This window comes from Lipotes vexillifer, unplaced genomic scaffold (assembly GCF_000442215.2).
Source record: "Lipotes vexillifer unplaced genomic scaffold, Lipotes_vexillifer_v1.1 scaffold311, whole genome shotgun sequence".
Classification (NCBI taxonomy): Eukaryota; Metazoa; Chordata; class Mammalia; order Artiodactyla; family Lipotidae; genus Lipotes; species Lipotes vexillifer.
Genome location: NW_006791012.1, coordinates 5792322 through 5814528, shown reverse-complemented (window position 1 = coordinate 5814528; position 22207 = coordinate 5792322). Strand labels below are relative to the sequence as shown.

General features: G+C 34.8%; 1 protein-coding gene across 3 annotated transcripts in view; it reads left to right on the top strand.

Moving 5' to 3' along the window:
• Positions 1–22207, top strand: part of EHBP1 (EH domain binding protein 1) — a 361704-nt gene that overhangs the window by 133281 nt on the left and 206216 nt on the right. For all 3 annotated transcript variants that reach the window (XM_007464127.1, XM_007464125.1, XM_007464126.1), the window contains 2 exons: positions 9953–10134; positions 13400–13539. In XM_007464127.1, the coding sequence (XP_007464189.1) occupies positions 9953–10134; positions 13400–13539 (322 nt within the window). The remainder of the gene's footprint in view (positions 1–9952; positions 10135–13399; positions 13540–22207) is intronic.

Sequence of the window (22207 nt, the reverse complement as noted above, 5' to 3'; positions counted from 1 at the left end):
AAACAAGACAAAAAGACAACCCTCAGAGTGGGAGAAAATATTTTCAAATGAAGCAACTGACAAAGGATTAATCTCCAAAACTTACAGGCAACTCATGCAGCTCAATAACAAAAAAATAAACAACCCAATCCAAAAATGGGCAGAAGACCTATATAGACATTTCTCCAAAGAAGATATACAGACTGCCAACAAACACATGAAAGAATGCTCAACATCATTAATCATTAGAGAAATGCAAATCAAAACTACAATGAGATATCATCTCACACCGGTCAGAATGGCCATCATCAAAAAATCTAGAAACAATAAATGGTGGAGAGGGTGTGGAGAAAAGGGAACCATCTTGCACTGCTGGTGGGAATGTAAATTGATACAGCCACTATGGAGAACAGTATGGAGGTTCCTTAAAAAACTACAAATAGAACTACCATATGACCCAGCAGTCCCACGACTGGGCATATACCCTGAGAAAACTAAAATTCAAAAAGAGTCATGTACCAAAATGTTCATTGCAGCTCTATTTACAATAGCCCGGAGATGGAAACAACCTAAGTGCCCATTGTCGGATGAATGGATAAAGAAGATGTGGCACGTATATACAGTGGAATATTACTCAGCCATTAAAAGAAACGAAATTGAGCTATTTGTAATGAGGTGGATAGACCTAGAGTCTGTCATACAGAGTGAAGTAAGTCAGAAAGAGAAGGACAAATACTGTATGCTAACACATATATATGGAATTTAAGAAAAAGAAATGTTATGAAGAACCTAGGGGTAAGACAGGAATAAAGATACAGACCTACTGGAGAAAGGACTTGAGGATATGGGGAGGGGGAAGGGTGAGCTGTGATAGGGCGAGAGAGAGACATGGACATATATATACTAACAAATGTAAGGTAGATAGCCAGTGGGAAGCAGCCGCATGGCACAGGGATACCGGCTCGGTGCTTTGTGACCACCTGAAGGGGTGGGATAGGGAGGGTGGGAGGGAGGGAGACAAAGAGGGAAGAGATATGGGAACATATGTATATGTATAACTGATTCACTTTGTTATAAAGCAGAAACGAACACACCATTGTAAAGCAATTATACCCCAATAAAGATGTAAAAAATAAATAAATAAATAAATAAACTTTATATGGAAAGGCAAAGACCCACAATACCCAACATGGTAGTAAAAGAGAAGAACAATGTTGGAGGACCAACACTACCTAAATTCAAGGCTTAAAACAAAGCTATAGTAATCAAGACAGTATGGTATTGGCAAAAGAATAGACAAATAATGGAACAGAATTGAGAGCCCAGAAAGAGGCCCTCATAAATATAGTCAACTGGTCTTTCACAAAGGAGCAACACAGTGGAGCAAAGGTAGTCTTTTCAACAAATGGTGCTGGAACAACTGGACATCCACTTGCACAAAGATGAATCTAGACAGAGACTTTACACCCTCCACACAAATTAACTCAAAGTGGATCATCGACCTAAATGTAAAATGCAAAACTGTAAAACTCTGAGAAGATAACACAGGACAAAACCTAGATGACCTTGGGTAGGATGATGCCTTTTTAGATACCACACCAAAGGTATGATCCATGAAAAAATAATGGGTAAGTTCGACTTCATCAAAATTGGAAGCTTTTGTTTTGCTAAAGAATGAGAAGACAAACTACAGACAGGGAGGAAATATTTGCAAAAGACACATCTGATAAAGGACTGTTATCCAAAATATACAAAGAAACAAAACAATTTAAAAAATGGGGCAAAAACCTTAAGAGGCACCTCCCCAAAGAAGATATACAGGTGGCAAATAGGCATATGAAAAAAAAGCTCCACATCATATGTCATTAGGGAAATGCAAATTAAAACAACAAGATACCACCACACACCTCTTAGAATGGCCAAAATCTGTCACACTGACAACAGCCAATGCTGGAGAGGATGTGGAGCAACAGGAACTCTCATGCATTGCTGGTGGGAATGCAAAATGGTACAGCCACTTTGGGACAGTTGGGCACTTTCTTACAAAATGAAACATACTCTTACCATATGATCCAGCATCTCACTCCTTGATATTTACCCAAAGGAAATGAAAAACATTGTCCACACAGAAACCTGCACATGGATGTTTATAGCAGCTTTATTCATAATTGCCCAAACTTGGAAGCAACCAAGATGTTCTTCAGTAGATGAATGGATAAACTGTGGTACATACAGACAATAGAATATTATTCAGTGTTAAAAAGAAAAGCCATGGAGGAGCCTGATATGCATATTACTGAATGAAAGAAGCCAATCTGAAAAGGCTATATACTGTATGATTCCAACTAATTGATGTTCTGGAAAAGGCAAAACTATGGAGACAGTAAAAAGATCAGTGGTTGCCAGTGGTGGGGTGTGGAGGAGATGAACAGGCAGAACACAGAGGATGATTAGGGCAGTGAAATACCCTATATATCATAATGATGGGTATATGTCATTAAAAATCTATCCAAACCAATAGAATGTACAGCCCGCAAGTGAAGCCTAAAGTGAACTATGGACTTTGGGTGATTATGGTATGTCAGTGTAGGTTTATCTGAGGTAAACAGTGTACCATTCTGGTAAGTGATATTGATAATGGGGTAGGCTGTGCATGTGTGGGAGCAGGAGATCTTTGGGAAATCTCTTTACCTTCCTCTCAGTTTTGTTGCATACCTCAAACTGCTCTAAAAATATAGTCTTAAAAAAGAAAGTATATATATTCTTCATAAAAATATGTTAAGGTATGAGTTTATTAATTATGTTTGAATGAACGAAATGTTTTCTAAATTTCTGATATATTTTAATTGACAGGCATAACCCACATAAACAAAAGCTCTTGGTAGTTCTCAATTAAAGCATGTAAAGGGGTCTTGAGATAAAAACATTTGAGAACCATTCATCTAAACTCTCCAGTAAAAGACAGATTATCAGACTGGATTCAAAAATTTTCTGGATACATGCTATTTACAAGAGACAATCCTAAAATAAAAGGTTATATCAGAAAGAACAAGAGGAGCCTGCAGTGAAGTCTGTGAGCAGCTTCTCAATTCTTTCACTTATTTATTTTTTGATTTGTGTCCTTTAGAAAATGTCCCATAACCTCACATTTGAAATTTCTACTGCTCTGTTTGTCCTTATCACATAGGAAATACCATGATTTGGTGCGATAGGTGACTTTGCATAAGAATGATCCTGTTGTGAAAGTAGACAGCAGTGCATGCACACCAGTTAAATACTTTTAAAGAACCTGATCAATTATGAAAACTGATCATAAGTCAGGCTATAAAGCTTGTCTTAATACATTTTGAAAGATTAACATTACAAAAATTACATTCTGTGACCCTAAATCAATTAAATAGTAATCATCACATAAAGATAAGTAGAAAAACTCCATAAAGAAGAAAAAAGTTTACAAACATCTTGTGAGTCAAAGAACTTGTAATGAAAGAATAGAAAATATTTAACTACAGAATAAGAAAAATAATTCATATTAAAAATGTGAGACATATTTAAAGCAGTGCTTAGAGAAATATATAGCCTTACATGCTTACATCAGGAAAGAAGTAATGCTCAGAATTCAGGAGTTAGAACAGAATATACCCAAGGAAAATAGGAGGAATAAAGAGCAGCAGAAACTACTGAAATAGAAATATACATTCACTCCAAAGAATCAAGAAAGCTAAAAGTCACTGATTTGGAACACCCAATGAAAGAGACAATTTATAACAAGCATTATCTAGGAACAAAAGAGTGTGAGAAGGCACAAGCAGTGCTGGGAATAAAGAAATGTACAAAATGATAGATTCTGCAGAGATTAAAATAGTAAAAAGATATTTTAAATAGTTTCATGTTACTAAATTTGAAATATTGGCAGAATACTTACCTAAACTGATTTAGGGAGACATTGTATATCTACCTCTGTAATCATTAAAGAAATTATATCAGTAATTAGAAACCTTCCCCAAAAGGAAACAGGCTCAGGTAACTTTGGATGTTTTTTGAATGTTTCCCAGGAATATGGAGTTGCTTTAATTCTAGAAAATCTACTAATTTACCACATTAATCTGCCATAGATTCAAGGTTAAAAAAATCTTAAATTACCCCAAAAGATAAAGCTTTGGTAGTTGAGGCAATATTGTCTTGTTGTGAGGTTAGAACAATTGGCTAGTGGTACCAAATTAGAAATCATTGACCTGTATATTGAGACCAGATTTTTGGTAGAGTGGGCATTGTAGATGGGGGAAAGGATGGATATATGTGGACTATTTAATAAATAGTGCTGTGATAATTATTTACCCATAAGTTTTTAAAAAGTGAAACTGGATCCCTATCTGAAAACATACACAAAAATTAATTCCAGATGGCAATGACTCTTAAATATGAAAAGCAGAGGTATAAAAGTTTTGAAGGAGTGGGAGGAAAGCTTTATGACCTCAGGGTTGGGAAGATTTTCTCAAGCAAAATGCAAAACCACAAACCATAAAGGAAAATGTTGACTTTGAAATTGGGTTCATTCAAAAGATTCCACAAGGAATGAAAATACAAGCTAAAAACTGAAAGAAGATGTTTATAGCACATGTAAGTGACAATGGATTCAGTACCTGAATGCATATGTAATTGGTAATCAAAAGATAAACAGCATGGTAGGAAAAAGTACAAAAGATTTCACAGAAGAGGAAACACGTGACCAATAAACTATGAAAGTATAATCGATGCATTAGTAATCAGGGGAATGCAATTAAGACTGTAATGAAGTAATATTTAATAATCTTAGATTGGCAAAAATGAAAAAGAAAATACCAAGTGTTGATAAATGTGGAACAATGGAAACCCTTAGGGAATGTAAATTAATAAAGCCACTTTGGATTACAATTTGACATTTTCTGGTAAAGCTGAACATGTACATATCCTATGACCCATTCTAGAAATATATCCTAGGCAAATTCTTGCCTGTGTGCATCAGGATATAGACATAAGAATATTGATAGCTTTGTTAATAATTCCATATAAATAAATAAAACTCAAACAACCATGTTCATCAACAGTAAAATGGATAGGTAAACTAGAATATTCATGTAATGGAATACTAGGAGCCATGAAATTTAATGAATTACAGCTGTACACATCAACATAAATATCAAGAACTTAGTGATGAACATAAGAAACAAGTTACAAAAATGTTAATGTTTCATTATAAAAAGTTTAAAAGCATGCAGAACTAGACAATATATTCTTTTTTCATTTTTTGTTGTGGTAAAATATACATAACATAAAATTTACCGTTTTAAATATTTTTAAGTGTGCAATTTGTGGCATTAACTACACTCACAGTACTGTATGACCTTTGCTACTGTTTCTGGAACTTTTTCGTCATCCCAAACACAAACTCTTTACCCATTAAACAATAACTCTTCATCTCCCCTCCTCTCATTGCCTGGTAATCTCTGTTCTACCTTCTGTCTCTATAAATGTACCTATTTCTCATATAAGTGGAATCATACAATATCTGTCCTTTTGTGTCTGGCTTATTTCACTTAGTAAAATGTCCTCGGGGTTCATTCATGATATAGCGTGTGTCAGAATTTCATTCCTTTTAAGGCTGAATATTCCAATGTATGGATATACCACTTCTTGTTTATCCATTCATTAGTAATATACCTTTTAGGGATGCATACATAGGTAGTATTCCTTTTTTGAAAACGGGAAGGGAAGAAGTAACCCAAAATTCAGGGTCTAGTTACCTTTGGAGGAGGGAATGGGACGGATGCAATTTCAGAGGGAAAATGAAGATTTTAAGGTACTGGTATTGTTCTATTTCTTGAGCAGGATGGTCGGTACAGGATGTTCATTTTATTATTCATTAAGTAGTACTTGTATATTTTATACTTTAGTATGTGTGATGTATTCCACAGTTAAAAAAAAAAACCTCAGATGATAATGCCATTAGTTTAATTTTCAGTGTGTTATAAAAAACCTGATAGTTAAGGTATTAGTACATGACAGAATTTTTTAGAACATTCTATGTAATAAAGCTCTGAAAAATCATAAAATCTAAGTAAGCTCCTTCTCTCCTTCCCCCAACCCCCAGTTTTCTTAATATGGGAGAAAGAGTTAAATTTCTGGCAGGTGGTTTATTTTATTTGATGTTTTAATAGGTAGAGAAAATCAGTCAAATATTTTAATAAGAGAGGCATTATATTAATTGCATTTATCTTGGGGTACATAATAAATGAAACATTATATAATGAACTATTCTGTAAGAAGACCCTAACTTGAATAATTTGGACAAGAGATGTTCTCTCCAGATGTTCTGGTCCATAAATATTAATAATAAATACTGTTTATTAAATACCTACTGTATGCTAAGAACTCTACTAGGTATTTTCATATGTTACTGCAAGAATTTATTTAGGACATATTTCTAGGATGGGAATTATTGCTGAGTCGTAAAGTATTCATCAGTTCAACTTTACGAGGTAATGACAAATTGTTTTCCAAAATGGCTGTATCCATCAAAACTCTCTCCAGTAGTGTTAAGAGAGTTTGCATTGTCCCTCATCCTTATTAACACTTGGTATTATCCAAATTTGAAAATACTTGCCAGTCTGAGAGTGTGAAACTGAGGCTCAGATACGTGAAGAAATATGCCAAAGATTAGCTAGTGAATAAGTGCTGGTGTCACATTCTAATTCAGATTTGTCTGATTACAACTGTAATAAGGTGGATCTCAAAGAAATGGAAATATATAGGCTAAATCTTTTTTATAACAGAGAATAGTTATGAAAAATGAGATTAAAATTTCTTTTATGCAGTAATTTCGTTAGGGGAAGTATTTCTGAAAGTGTGATTTTCGATTAACTGGATCAGAATCAGCTGGTAGAAGGGGTGTGCTTATGGGAGGGACAGGATGGGAAATGGGAGTAGGGGGGTACTTATTATTTTTAGAAATGCAGCAGATTCTTGAGCCCATCTCTAGTTTTACTAGTTCAGGATCTCTAGGAGTGAGATCCAGGTATCTAAACTATCTAAAGCTTTCTTAGTTTTATTTTAATAAGCACTGAAGTTTAAGAACTTCTGCTTTAGGGATTTTGAAGTAATTCCCTGAATACTGCCAGGTTCACATACAAACAGAGGTACAAACATGAGCCCAGAGTCAGAAACTTAGTCTTAGACATATGTAAACATTCACTTCTTAGTGACATCTGTTATCTAACGTCCTTTCTCTAAGGGTTCCTCTTACTGTTTCTTTCTTTTATTTCTCTTATCCAACCTTCATGCGAAATGAAATAGCATTAGGACTTTGACAACAGTATAATTCTCTCTAAACTCTCTCTGCCAGGCTGACCCCTGGTATTTTAAGGAAGGACTGAAGTGTATGAAAGACATATAGCAGTGCAATCAGTTATTTTATTCTTCTTTATAGAACTGATGATAACAGTGATATCAGTTTTGGGTGGGTAAATATATAAACTTGATGGTTATAAACAGTGAAGTTTCATGGAGCTGGGGTTAGAGCCATGAAAGATCCTTATGTCTTTCTCATTATTGTTATTGTAAAAAATGCATTTTCTATGACTAGCTAATTTTAAAGAGGAAAACAATGACTGAGTTGAGTAAAGAATTACTAGAAACATCATTTAGGCCCCTTTTCCCATCAAGGATACAGACTCTAAGTGAGATCCTATGTTAATATTAGAAATGGATGTTGTAGACTCAAAAGAACTCTATTCTGCTCACCTGCTCAGACCTTACAAGGGGCCATTTTCATTGTTGCTGAGCAAGTAATTGCTTAATTAAGTGGTACAGCTAATTCTATTGTGTTTAGAATTTAATAGCTTTCATTTCCTTTTGTTTCAGAGATACCAGTATACCAAATACTTTAAAACTCTCTGAGTTCAGCAGAAAACCTTTCTACGTAATTTTTACCTTAAAAATGAAATTGACAGAATGTTAATCATCAAAACTCTGGATTTTGCAGGAATCAACCTTAAACTAGGCTTTCAAAATTATGCTCATTTCTAAGTTATCTTAATTTTTATAGTTTGATTATTTGGTTATAAAATTAAATAATTACTCTTAAGGGATCAATGTCATATTTTGTGAAACAGATTTGTTTAACAAATCTGAAAATAATATGTAGCAATTTTTATGTCATGCTTTCAAAACAGAGGCTTTAAATCCTATATTTTATGTAGTAGTTGTTAGCTATTCTAAAGGTACAATAAGAGATTATTGTTCATATCAGTGTAATAAATTGATACTCCCTGATCATACTTTTTCATCTTGCACATTGTCAGAACCTTGGACCTTAATCTTATTCTTTGATTGACAGTAGCAACCAGGGAAAGAACACTTGTATTGTTTGGGATAGTCACATCTGTTCAACTTGATTCAGTTGAGGGTATTTGCATATTCTTAAGTATTTCTTCTGAGAAGGCTTAAATCCTTCTCAAGTGCTTGATGCATTTTTGAAATTCATTCATAAAGTATCTACATGCACTAATAGTTCTGTATAATATTGCTGTGCATAATCTGACAGATAAGACCACATTTTAAAACAAGGTATTCTTTAGGGATGCTATGTTGCATTTTTACTTGTTCTGCTTGCAGAAATGTCATTTTTTTAGAAAAAGGCCATTTTAATATTTTGATTAAATTAGTATACCCTTATTTTAGGCAAGTTTGTCAATCATAGGACAAATAAGGATTTATTAAATAATAATTCAGAAGTTAATGGTAGTTTTTCCTGCCTAGGTTGGAAAATTGAGTAATTTTATAGAAAACCATTGTAGAGTTTGAATGGATATCTATTTGGTCTCCTTATTTTATAGGGAAGATTAACAAGGCTCAAGTTTACTGACTTACTCAAGGTCACACTGCTTGGAAATTAGGTTTTATTTTAGGTCTGAACTCTCAGACCAATAAAGCCCAAGGATTGCTGATATATGACTTTGAGTTTACATTATTTATATGTTACCCTATATCTAAGATTTCCCCCTACCATTAGAATACATAGTCAGGGATTATGTCTTATTCATCTTCATATCTTTCCAGAATTGACACCATGTCTTAAACGTAGTTAATGCCCAGTCATTATTTTGCTGTTCTGTTTTCATTATTTTCCTAGGCTATTATGCTATAAAGGATAATTTTGAAGTGAGATAGCTTATTAATGGAATGTTAAACATCTTTGATAGCAAATAGGTTTCATTTTGTGTTCCATTTCTAGTGAATTGGCAAGAGCTGTGTGGAGAAGACTTGAGATCTGCTGGGGTCGATTAGCAGTGTCCACCACAGGCATAGGATAAGAGAACCCAATTCTTTCTAACTTGATTTATGTGACCTTAGGGAAGGAAGAGAGGACTTTAGGCTGGAGTGAGCAGAAAAGGCCCTGGGAAGAATTAAGTCTCAAAGTGCAGGATAGATAGAATTCAGAGACTGCAGAAAAAATGAGGTAGAATGCCACAGAGGTTGGGGTTCTATAAGAAACTGGAATTGTTCAGAAAGAAGAGATATCGCTAGGGTACATTAAACATAATTACAGTAAGGAAAACAATTGTTGAATACTTTTGATACCTAGCCTTGTGCTAGATCCTCTTTTTACAGGAACCCTGGAGACTTTCTGTCCTAGTTTACATTCCTTGCTTTTCCTTTCCTGAGATATTTAGGATATCTTATTTCTCTGAGTAAGCTTATTTCTTCCCTTATTCCTCTGAGTAAGCTCTCTCCAATTTTCTATCTGCCTTACTTACTTAAAGATATGAAAGTTGTGATATAACCGTATTACAATTTTTTTCAATATTATGTTATAGGAATTCATTGGAAAGGGAAGTCTCAACTGCTATTTAATCATATTATTAAAAGAACATTCAAAAATATTTGGCTGTAAAGTAAATAACTCCAAATTACATAATGATTTTTTACCTTCCAGGAATCCCCTTCTGGTCGAAGGAAAGCTCTTGCTACCACCAGCATCAACATGAAACAGTATGCAAGCCCAATGCCAACTCAGACTGATGTCAAGTTAAAATTCAAGCCATTGTCTAAAAAAGTTGTATCTGCCACTCTTCAGTTTTCATTATCTTGCATTTTCCTTCGGGAAGGAAAAGCCACGTAAGTTTCTTTTATCAAATAAGCTGTTTTAGAGTATGTTTTAAAACACGGTGGGTAAATAGCTTTTGACTTAGTAAACTGTTAACAGTTGAGAAAATCCTACCGCATACCAATCATTCCGGCCAGTTCTTTGTTTCAGAGGCTGAATAATTAGATGTGCTCCTTGTTATTTATAGTCTCTTTAAACTCTAGAGAATGATCAATAATATAAAAGTGACTATAGCAATTTTCAAAAATTTAAATTGTATATTATAGGTTATCATAAGGGTCTATTTTATATTTCAGTGTCTTCAGTGTAAGTAGTTGTACTCTGAAGTCCACAGTTCAATTTGTAGAGCTGTTTGATGCAGCTGAGGCCTGAGAGGAAGGCAAAATGAAAAGTTTAGGATAAGAGGAATGAAAGAATTAAAGAACTTTTGCCAATGCATATTCTTTGGCTCAGCCTTCCAAAACTTGTATAGGAAGGTACAGTTACATAACCAGTTTGCTATGACCATTATCTTTTTCAAATATCACTTCTTAAGCACTGAATAGGCATTGCAGAAAGATAACTCCTACACCCAGTTCTAGTCTCCTAAAAGAGTAAAATTCTAACTGGTTACAAAGAGGTGAACAGGGCTTCCCTGGTGGCGCAGTGGTTGAGAGTCCGCCTGCTGATGCAGGGGACGTGGGTTCGTGCCCTGGTCCGGGAAGATCCCACGTGCAGCGGAGCGGCTGGGCCCACGAGCCATGGCCGCTGAACCTGCGCGTCCGGAGCCTGTGCTCTGCAACAGGAGAGGCCACAACAGTGAGAGGCCCGCGTACCGGAAAAAAAAAATAATAATAATAGGTAAACATACCTAGAACAGGAAAAAATTAGTAACATTTATCTTAGTTGTTCCATACAGTCAAATCATTGGTAAGTGCAAGTTTTGGGTGTAATGAAAGGGTTAGCACCTACTTGGAGTGGAAAATCAGTGAGAGGAGAAATGGAAATTCTGTGCCTGAGACTTAAAAGGTGATAGGAAGAAGGCAGCTATGAACATTTCAGTCTAATCTGCATCACAGTTCTGAATGTGTTTGACTTAGTGGAATGTGGTTACTATAATTGGCCATGTCTACTTGACTGATTAGACTGGATTCTGTGCGTCAGTCAAAAAGAGATGTTTGGCACTCATCTACAGGGCAACAAATGACTTGGTAGATAACAGTAAGCCTCTTTCTCTAGAAAGTTGGCTTCTATGTGAGTGTGGTGGAGGGACAGTGTAGGATGGAAGCAATTAGTCTTTCATCTCAGGACTTTAAATTGTAGACTTAAATATTGAAAAGTTTAAAATAAAGACCTTACTCTGAAGTTCAAGCCAAAATGAAAGGAAAGGAAACACAGAAAGAAGAGAGAAAAAGTCAGAGAAGATCTTTTGAAGGTGGACTCCTTTCCGCTGGGCAGAAGCAGTAAGTGATTTAGCACCATTCATTGGAATTTGGGTGAGAGGAAATTCAGCCAAACCAAATGTCTCAATTTGAGTGGAGAATGCTCTCAGAACACCCTAAACCACCTCTCTATCTCCTCATTCCTTGCCTACTCACCTTTCCCAAAGAAGAATGTTCAGGGTGAAAACATAGGAGATAAAATTAAGCAAGTTAACATTTTAAGAACACTGTTATATATTGAAATTATACCCTGGTGATGGGAAAGCAGTTTGTAAGGCATTCATATAAGGTAATACAACTGCTTTTGTCCATGCAGACTTTGTGCCACTAAATTTGTCTTAAAAGGGGGAAATGATTTTGTTAACTCTAAGCTTATATGAGATAAAATGCAAAGAATTTCAAAAACCAGTTTAGCCTGCAAAATCATACCATATTTAGAAGTGAATTTTTTTTTTTCCCCCGGTACGCAGGCCTCTCACTGTTGTGGCTTCTCCCGTTGCGGAGCACAGTCTCCGAATGCGCAGGCTCAGCGGCCATGGCTCATGGGCCTAGCCGCTCTGCGGCATGTGGGATCTTCCCGGACTGGGACACGAACCCTTGTTCCCTGCATCAGCAGGCAGACTCTCAACCACTGAGCCACCAGGGAAGCTCTAGAAGTGAATGTTAACAAGCATTACTTTACAAAGGAAACAGTGGTTTTGTTTTGTTTTTATTTTATTGTGGTAAATACATGAGAAACAGTGTTTTAATTCAGTTTTCTGTATTTGGAGGAAGTATAGCAGATTGAAATTTAGTTTGTATGTATCATGTTAGAAATATGTTTCATTCACTGTAGTTTATTTGAAATTTAAAGTAAAATAATAGGTCAAGAAAACTTAAATTATTTAACATTTAGAGTATTTAATGTAAACTTTGTAAATTTATACTTAAAATACTTCAAGATATAAAAACATTTTTACATTTTGTCACATGTATGGTATTTAACTAACCAAAGTCATTTTCTATCCTGTAATTCTTTAAAAGGCTAGGCTTTTGGGTGCTAGTTCAATTACTGTAGTTTTTTAACTTTAGGGGAGTTTTAACTCCTTTGAGAAAAATGCACAGTTAAAACTACAAGATTTAAATATAATTTACAGGGGTTTACCACTTCTTTTTACTCCTACCCACAAAACCAAAAGGGTTCATGGACTTCAGATTAAGAATTTCTATTCTAATTCCTTCTTCAAACTTGAATATTTTTAAAGTCTAGATCTCATCTGATTTGCAAACTATCCCACTGTTTTGTGAAACAAGTTTTTGTTTCCAGACTTCATGATCAGAAAACCATACTTTAATTCTATGAAGAAAATTTTATTTATTTATTTATTTATTTATTTATTTATTTATTTTTTGCGATATGTGGGCCTCTCACTGTCGTGGCCTTTCCCGTTGCCGGACGCGCAAGCTCAGCGGCCACGGCTCACAGGCCCAGCCGCTACGCTGCTCACGGGCCCAGCCGCTACGCGGCATGTGGGATCCTCCCAGACCGGGGCACGAACCCGTATCCCCTGCATCGGCAGGCGGACTCTCAACCACTGCGCCACCAGGGAGGCCCTATGAAGAAAATTTTAGATCTGCAGCACAGAATTAAACTAACTCCTAACCAGTTAGTTTTAATCCTGTTTGCTTTCTGTTAATTAAATGTGCCATTTAAAAATTAATGAATGAATATTTAGATTGCTCAGTAGTTTTGTATAACTGTTTAAAAAGTCTTGTTAATGTTTAGAAAGAAGAAATGTATTAATATTATTTTCTTAAGAAACAACCCTTTTTAAGGTAATGTTATTTAATAAATTGTGTATTATCATTGATATAGGGATGAAGACATGCAAAGTTTGGCTAGTTTGATGAGTATGAAGCAAGCTGACATTGGCAATTTAGATGACTTTGAGGAAGATAATGAAGATGATGATGAGAACCGAGTGAACCAAGAGGAAAAGGCAGCAAAAATTACAGGTTGGTGTTATTTACATTAAACTAAAAATTTATCTGTTTTTTTTGCAGAGTTGAAAAACTCATTCTTGTTTCCCAGGAAAAAACAACTCCACTAACAAGGCATTGTTTCTTTCCCAAGGCTTCCTAATATAATATACCATTTAGCTCTCTGGAAACTTTACGTGCTGATGGAAATAACAGATTTTAGCAGTTTAAGATCAAGTCCAAGGCTAGTCAAGAAAGCATCAAACTTCATTGGAACTACTGATTATAGTATAAAGTAGCCTAAAGATGTTCATACTTATTTTTTCAATGTATGGATGAACCCTCTATAAGTAAAAATCTGTCTTAAGGGTAAGATGAGAAGATGCATTGGCTACCTTCTCCTAGCTCCTGTTCATTTATTCACATAAATTGTATGGACATTCTTTGTTTTGAATTTGTATACATCTTATGTATCCTTATATCTAGACACTTCCATGCAAGTATTTCTTATAGCTGGTTTGATCAAACTACTAAGATGGTAAGTGGTTAGAACCTCTTTGTATTAATTGGTCAATAAATGTTTATCATCAATCTGGCTAGCACCCTTAAGGAATTGATGTTATACCTTTATTATTGGAGTGAAAATCAAGCACTATATACATACTCCTTTCAGCTAATAAATTGCTGTAAATTTCTGGATTGTTATCCCTTGACTTCTATCATCTGTTCACCTCTTGGTGACTTTTCCAAATTCATTGGGCACTTTGGCACCCATCTCTTGGCTTTGCCTAAATTCTTGCTATCATATGGGGGAATTCCATTGATCACATGGATGACCAATTTAATTTCTTAGTCAGAAACTTCTGTGACTTCCTCAACTCCAGTGACCTTTACCTCTACAATACTTCTGTTATAAGGAATTGATCAGACTTGTATGCAAAGATAGATGTTTTGTCCTGAGCAAATTTTATAAATTGCAGTTGACCCTTAAACAACACTGGTTTGAACAACATAGGTCCACTTGTATGTAGATATTTTTCAATAGTAAATACTGCAGTGCTACACGATCTGTAGATGCAAATATGTAAGAACTGAGGACTTGGAGGAAGCATGAATACAGAGGGCCGACTATAAGTTATATGTGGATTTTCCACTGTACAGAGGGTTGATGCCCCTAAACCCTGTTTTATTCAAGGGTCAACTGTATTATTTTCTAATTTATGATTGCCATTTTGATTTCCTACTTAACCCAGGAATGTTTAGGAGAATGTGCTTTGTCGTGGGTTGTGTTTATTTCTAGTTTGTTTATTACTAGTTTAATTTAATTCAAATAAGATTCTGAAGCCTGTCATATTTCAATTTTTTAAAAAATATGATTGAGATCTTTTTCTTTGTAGTGTAGATACATGATCTGTTTTTGTAAATTTTCCATAAATATCTTTTTACATGTATATTCTATTTGTCAGATTCAGCATGTAGCTATTAGACCAAACTTTACATTTATATTATTTAGTCATTTATATTCTTATGCTTTCTGTATAGTTCATCAGTGAAAGACAGAGAACTTCAGTCCTAAATTATTTAGTTTATAAAAATTTATTCTCTTATACCTTCATCGTGGATTATAATTTGATCAGTTTGCCCCATTTAATGCCTCTTGCCTTGAATTTTTGCCTGATATTGATATTTATAATCCATGCCTTCTTTGTACTTGGTGTATTTATCACTTTATTTTTAATCCTTTCTGTGTTAAATACTTCTCTTTATAAATAGTATTTGGTTGTATTTCTTGATAACTGACATACTTAATTTCACTTATATTACTTTATACTTTTATTTGGGAATTTTCTTCTTATTTTTTTCCCCACCCACCCCTTACATTTTGGCATTCTCAAATGTTCATTTAAGCATTTTTTAATAGAGTAATTTGGAAGTTATGTATCCTCTGTTTTCATTTTGGAATAGTATCCTCTAAAATAAATAAGCAAGAGGGATAACTGAATGAACCTGTATTTCTCTACTAACATTAAAAATGAAACAGAATGTGTTGACTCACCTTGTGAGATTCAATATGATTCTCTCCTTTCTTTATTTGAATTTCTCCCTTCAACCCCTCCTGGCTATTATTTTTATTTCAATAACATTTGGGGTTTCTTTTTTCAATAATAAGTGCTGACATTTGTGTTGTTTATAATGTCAGCAAAATCATACAGTACTTTTTTAAATGCCATGTCTTTGCTATCTTTGAGTTCTTTGTTTTATTTGGCTAGTTGGAGTGCTTAGGAAGGTAAGTTGGTGTCCTTCCCTTACCACCTCCAGTGACTTCCCACCTATCCTTCAAACTTTAATTCTTTTGCCACATCCTCTAAGAAGCCTTTCATGGCCTCTCCATCTTAAACTTGATCACTCTATCCTTTGTGCTACTGCTGTACCATTTAAAAATGCAGGCATTTTCTTACAGCATGAGTTTTTTATAATTCCAATGGGATGTGATTTGACCTTTTAATTAGAGAATATGGTTTATTCTTTGTATATGGCTTTTGGTTAAAACTAAATCTCGACTAGGCACTAATACCATAAGTAGCAATCAGAAAACCACACATTTTCATAGTCATAGCTGTTTTGAGCAATGTACTGTTTTCATCATAGCAATGGGAAAAAAAAGGTGATAGCAGCATGTCACAAGTTCTGCACTGAAAAGAAAAGAAAGGACATATTTTGAGCAAAATACAGATTTAATGAAAGGATTCAGTAATAACTAAATTTTATAACTGAACTCTTGTCTTAGTCCATTTGGGCTGCTATAACAAAATATCATAGATTGGGTACTTTATAAACAACAGAAATTTGTTCCTCACAGCTCTGGAGGCTGGAAGCCTGAGATCAAGGTGTCAACATGGTCGGATGAGGACCGTCTTCTGGGTCAAAGACTTTTCATTGTATTCCTTACATGGTGAAAGGGGACAAGGGAACTCTTTTGGGTCTCTTTTATAAGGGCATTAATCTCATTCATGAGGACTCTGCCCTCATAACCTAATCACCTCCCAAAGGCCCCATCTCCATCACATTGGGAATTAAGATTTCAACTTATTAATTTTGAGGGACACAAACATTCATACCATAGCAACCCTTATTGCTTAAACATACATATATATACCTTAATTTCTAAAATTTCCACTGCAGAAATAACTTTTTTAGATAGCCTAAAATTCTCTGACCCTAATTGAAGCAATCGTTTTAATGCAATTTATGATGATCCAGAATTTCTTCAGAATGCTACCAGTTTGTGTTATTTATTTATGTATTTACTGTCCATATTTTATGAAATTCCTTCAAGGTAGAGACTATGTTCTGATCATGTTTTCATCTCTAGCTTCTAGCACATTGTCTGGAACACATTGAGAATTTAAAATATGTTAACTGAAAGGCCATAAATGAGAGGGCTTCCATCTCCTATTGTAGCCCATATTGATCACTCTGTCTTGTTATCTTGTTCCATTCATTTTGACCTTTGATCATATACTATCTTATGTAAGATGGGATGGTCCCATTTTATGGAAAGCATGTGATCTGGAGGAGGCGCATAATTCAGACCTTAAATAATTCAAGACTAGTTTCCCAAAAGTAATGAATACAAAATGTGTGTTGAGGGAGCATAGGTAAGTAGGGACAGTGGGCGATTACATTCATGTTCTACATCAGTAAACCCATAATCATTGTAACATACCTATGCTTTGATGTTACATTTTTTTCTCAGCATTTTCTATTATATTTGCAGAGGGCAATCACTTAAATTAATAGCACAGCATGTTATGGCAGTTGTTTGGCTTCCTGAGTTGCATTTTTTAGCACCTGTAAATTCCATTCCAAAGTTAACTTTCAGGAATATTTTTTCAGTACCAGCACTACCACTCTAAAACTGTTTAAGTAAAATAGTTTTAAGATAATAAAAACTATATTAAAATTTAACAATAGTAATGTTTGAATAATAGCTTAAGAGTAAACAAAATTAATGTATTTTATAAACATGGTACAAATAAAGTATGGTGGGTATTTTTATTTACCAGCTAAAGTGGCAATAACTTAAACACAGCTTATGTTCACACTTTCTTGCAGCTTTAAAAATAGTTGACACAATTTTTATGGAGGAAGGAATTATTATTTAAAACTTTGCCTATATTAAGTATATATTATAAATGCATAAAATACAATCACATTATATCAATAAAATTATATGGGTACCTTATTTCCTCAACTAAGCTGCAAGCTTCTTGAAGAAACAGACTGTTAGAATTATTTTGGGTATATCTTAGATTGACACCTAGAGGCTATTCATTTAGCCTGTGCTCTTGTGGAGTATGGCTGTAAATCATTAGTAACTGACAAAGTATATCTTCCTAAATTACAGACTTTACTAGAAGTAAAAGTAAATTCATGGTATATATATTTAGACTGATCACAAGTCCCTACTCTGTCTGTCTGAGACAGAATTCACTGCTAACTGGATACAGGGACTGGCTCTTAGGCAGGAACCTTTTATTGAAGTTTCCTGTATAGATGTCTTCTGCAGAGGTGCAGCACCCATGGATGGGCAGTTGGAAAAATCACTGAAATGTAGTGGGAGTGATTGACCTTGGAGTTGGAAGAACAAAGCTTTTGAATGGAAAGTTTACTGTAGCTGGTATTGGAAATTATATATGGTTTCAAAACAATGCCTCCATCTATATGGCATCCTCACAATGCTTGAACCAGTTTTTGTTGATATGACCATCTTTGGGATTCATGTTCAATTTCTGAATACACACCAACAGAAAGGGGAAAAAAAAGACATTCTGCGTAAGTGACAAAGTCCTACTGAATGTAGGTCAGAAAATTAGGTTTAAACGAAACAGTTTACAACAGAGCATTATTGGGGAAACCAGACATCATGAGACACCTGAAAGGCCCCTGGTATACTTATAATTGTGGCAAAGATCAGCAAGGATTCTAGTTAGGCATGCAGACTCACAGGACCTGAACAGCCCAAACTTAGTATTAGATTCATTTAGGAGGATATTGGACAGGAAACAGCATTCAGCAGAGCATTCCTCTTTCACTGGAGTTTTCATGGCAGCCTAGGTACTGTTCTTTGACTTCTCCCCCAAATGACAACTTGGGTACAAGGAGACAAGATCCACATAGTTAGGAGCAGGGATTACCTAGACTTAGAATCTTCATATTGCACAAGAACTGATATCTTTTGTAATAGTTTGATAGGTATAGTTTTCAGGGTCCCTGTAAGGGACATGCTCAGTTACAAGAGTCTCCACAATTAGAGAAGCTCAAGCTATGGCCTTCCATCAGGCATATAGTCCATTTAGAGTCCTCCCATCCAGATGCAGTTTATAAATCAGGATTTATTTTTACCATAAGCATGTTGCCTGGTGTTTGTTAATCCTTTTCCTATAGTTGGTAAAGTTAATTCAGGAGTAGGAAGAGAGAGTGACATATTGGCCACCTTCAGGGAACAGAATCTTACAGCACAGATGGTAGTAGAGGAGATAACAGTTCATATTTGAGGATCTTAGTAGAGGAGATAACAGTTCATATTTGAGGATCTAGAGTTGATTATGGTATGACTCAGCCCTCTGAGATTAAATGTCCTATTTGCTAGGGCTCTGAATGGGGATAAATAGGTCTCTTTTCTTAGATTAAAAGGGTCCTCAGAATAAACTTGGGGTCCTGGTCAGAAAATGCATCCATTAATTTGCTTCTGGTTTTTACTTGGGCATTTACTCTCCAGTACCTAGGAGACTGATTAACAAAATCGTAGAATTGCTGTGGACTCTATAAAGTAAAATAATTTAAAATGGCCACCTATTTTGGAGATCTGTGTGAAGGATGAGAATTTCTGGAATACTGCATCTGTTATCTAGGTTTTAAGGCTGGAAAATTGGGTAGAAGCAGAGAGGTCGGGCATTTCTAGTCCCTTGAGCTAAAAAGTTTATAAGGTACAAGCTACCTCTTTCTTAAAGGAGTTTGAGATCCTAGGGTGAGAGACTGAAGAAAGCAAGAGTATCTCTTCCCAATGTTTAGAACTGAAATGTGTCAACTCAGAGAATAGTAGAAGTGGCAGAAGATAGAGATTACAAATTCAGCCTACTTTCTATATCACTCTTAATCCCTAATGCTGCTTTGTTTGTACTAAGGACAACTGAACATTCTCTGGCACCCCTTACAAGACTCTGGAAGAATTCTGTGGATACTGAGAGCCCATCTGACAGGGCCAGGATGGAAGTAAGAGCTCTGAAGGAGAAGTTAGAAGCTCCCCAATATTTATTTAGGGAAGGAGCCAGGAGATAATTAATATTTAAGTACCAATATGCATTCTTTAAGGGTTTATCCTAGGAATGCAATGTCGGTTTAACCATATTAACAGAATAAAGGAGAAAAACCATGTAATCATCGTAATAGATGCAGAAAGGAGCATTTGAAGAAATTCAATACCGAGTTTCTCAGCAAAGTTTTAATGTAAAGAAATTTCATTTTGATAAATAGGATCTATGGTGAGCTACAACTAACATTATATTTAATGATGAAACACTGAACACTTTTCCTCCAAAGATTGGGATCAAGGCAGGGATGTCACCACTTTCATTCAGTATTGTACTTAGCAGGGACACATGATGCAAAATCAATATAGAAAATTTATTATTTTTATATATGAACAACAAACATTTGGAAGATGAAATTAACAAAATTTCATTTACAGTGGAGGCTAAGAATAACATAGACTACTTAGAAATAAATTTAACAAAAGATGTGGAAAAACCTCTACCCTGAAAACTATATTACTGAAGGTAATTAAAGAAGGTCTTAATAAATAGAGATACTCTGTTCATAAATTAGAGAACTCAATATTGTAAAGATGTTACTTTTTCCCAAATCTATAAATTCAACTCCATGCCATTCATAATTGTAGCAGGTTTTTTAAAAAAATAGAAATTGAAAAGCTGATTCTAAAATATAATTGGAAATGCAAAGGAACTGAATAGCCAAAATAATCTTGAAAAAGAACAGAATTGTTAATACTATCTGACATCAAGATTTACTGTAAAGCTATAATAATCAAGATAGTATGGTACTGGCATAGGATAGACAGATCAGTGGAACAAAACAGAAAATCCTAAAATAGACCCAAACTTATCTGGTCAATTAATTTTTAGCAAAGGTGCAGCATAATTCAGTAGAGAAAGGAAAATATTTTCAACAGATGATGCTGAAACACCTAGATGTCCATATGGAAAAAATGAGCCTCAATTCCTACACATACACAAACATTAATTCAAGGTAGATCATGGACCTAAATGTAAAAGCTAAAGCTATAAAACTTCTGAAAAATAAAAAAATATATTTGTGACCTGAGAGTGGGCACAGGGTTCTTACATTCTTACACAAGACACAGAAAGTAATAACCATGAAAGAAAAATTTGATGAATTAGACTTTATCAAAATTTTAAACGCATGGTTATTGAAATAGACCATTAAGAAAATGTATGCGCAAGTTACAGACTAGAAGAAAATATTCATAAAGCATATATCTGACACAGGCTTGTATCCAGAATAGAATTTTTTTAATGTCCTACAACTCAATAATAAAAGACAACCCTATTTTTTTTTTTTTGTAATGGGCAAGGATTCAAACCTGTTGTTCACAAAGAAAGATACACCATTGGCCAGTAAGCATATGAAAATGTTCTCAGTGTCACTTTTCATCAGGGAAGAGCAAATTAAAATAATCATGAAACACAACTCCACACCCACCAAAGTGGTTAAAATTTAAAAGACTGGCAATAAATTCTAAATGTCAGTAAGGATGTGGACCAAATGGAGCTCTCATCCATTGTTCATGAAGAGTATAATGGTAAGATCACTTAGGAAGTTTTTTATAACACTAAACATATACCTGCCTTCTAACCCAGTAATTCCACTCCTTGATTTTTATCCAAGAGAAATGAAAACATACATCCACAAAAAGACTAGTACAAAAATATTCATAATATTTTTATTCATAACAGCCCCAAACTGGAAACAGCTCAGGTGTATGTACGTCAACAGGAGAATGGCTAAACTGTATTATATTTGTGAATGGAATACTATTCAGCAATAAAAATGAGCTATTGATGCATTCAACGACATGGATATATGTCAAAACCATTATACTGAATGAAAGAGGATTTATATAAAAGAGTATATACTGTATGATTCCATTTACATGGTGTTCTGGAAGAGGCAAAACTAATCCTATATTAAAAACGTTAGAATAGTTATAGCTGGTGGGTTTTGCGATTGACTGAAAAGAGGTATGAGATTTTTTTATTGTCGGGGGTGTGTGATGCAGTGTTCTTCCTCTTGTGTCACGTGGGTGTGTACATTTGTCAAAATTCATTGAATTGTACAGTTTAATATTTGTGCCTTTCATATATGTGCATAAGTAAAATACTGGAAGGTTAACATAAAAGTTATAATAAATATGTTAGATTAGTAAGAAAATGAATGATTTCAACTTTCTGATTTATTGATCTATTGTGTGGTAGCTAATCTTCAAAGATTGTCCTCCAATGAAACAAGCCTCCCAATATTCATGCCCTTTTATAGTCCCCTCCGTGTCTTCTGGGCTGGCCCTGTAAATCACTTTTAACCAGTAGAATGCAGTGGGGAAGTG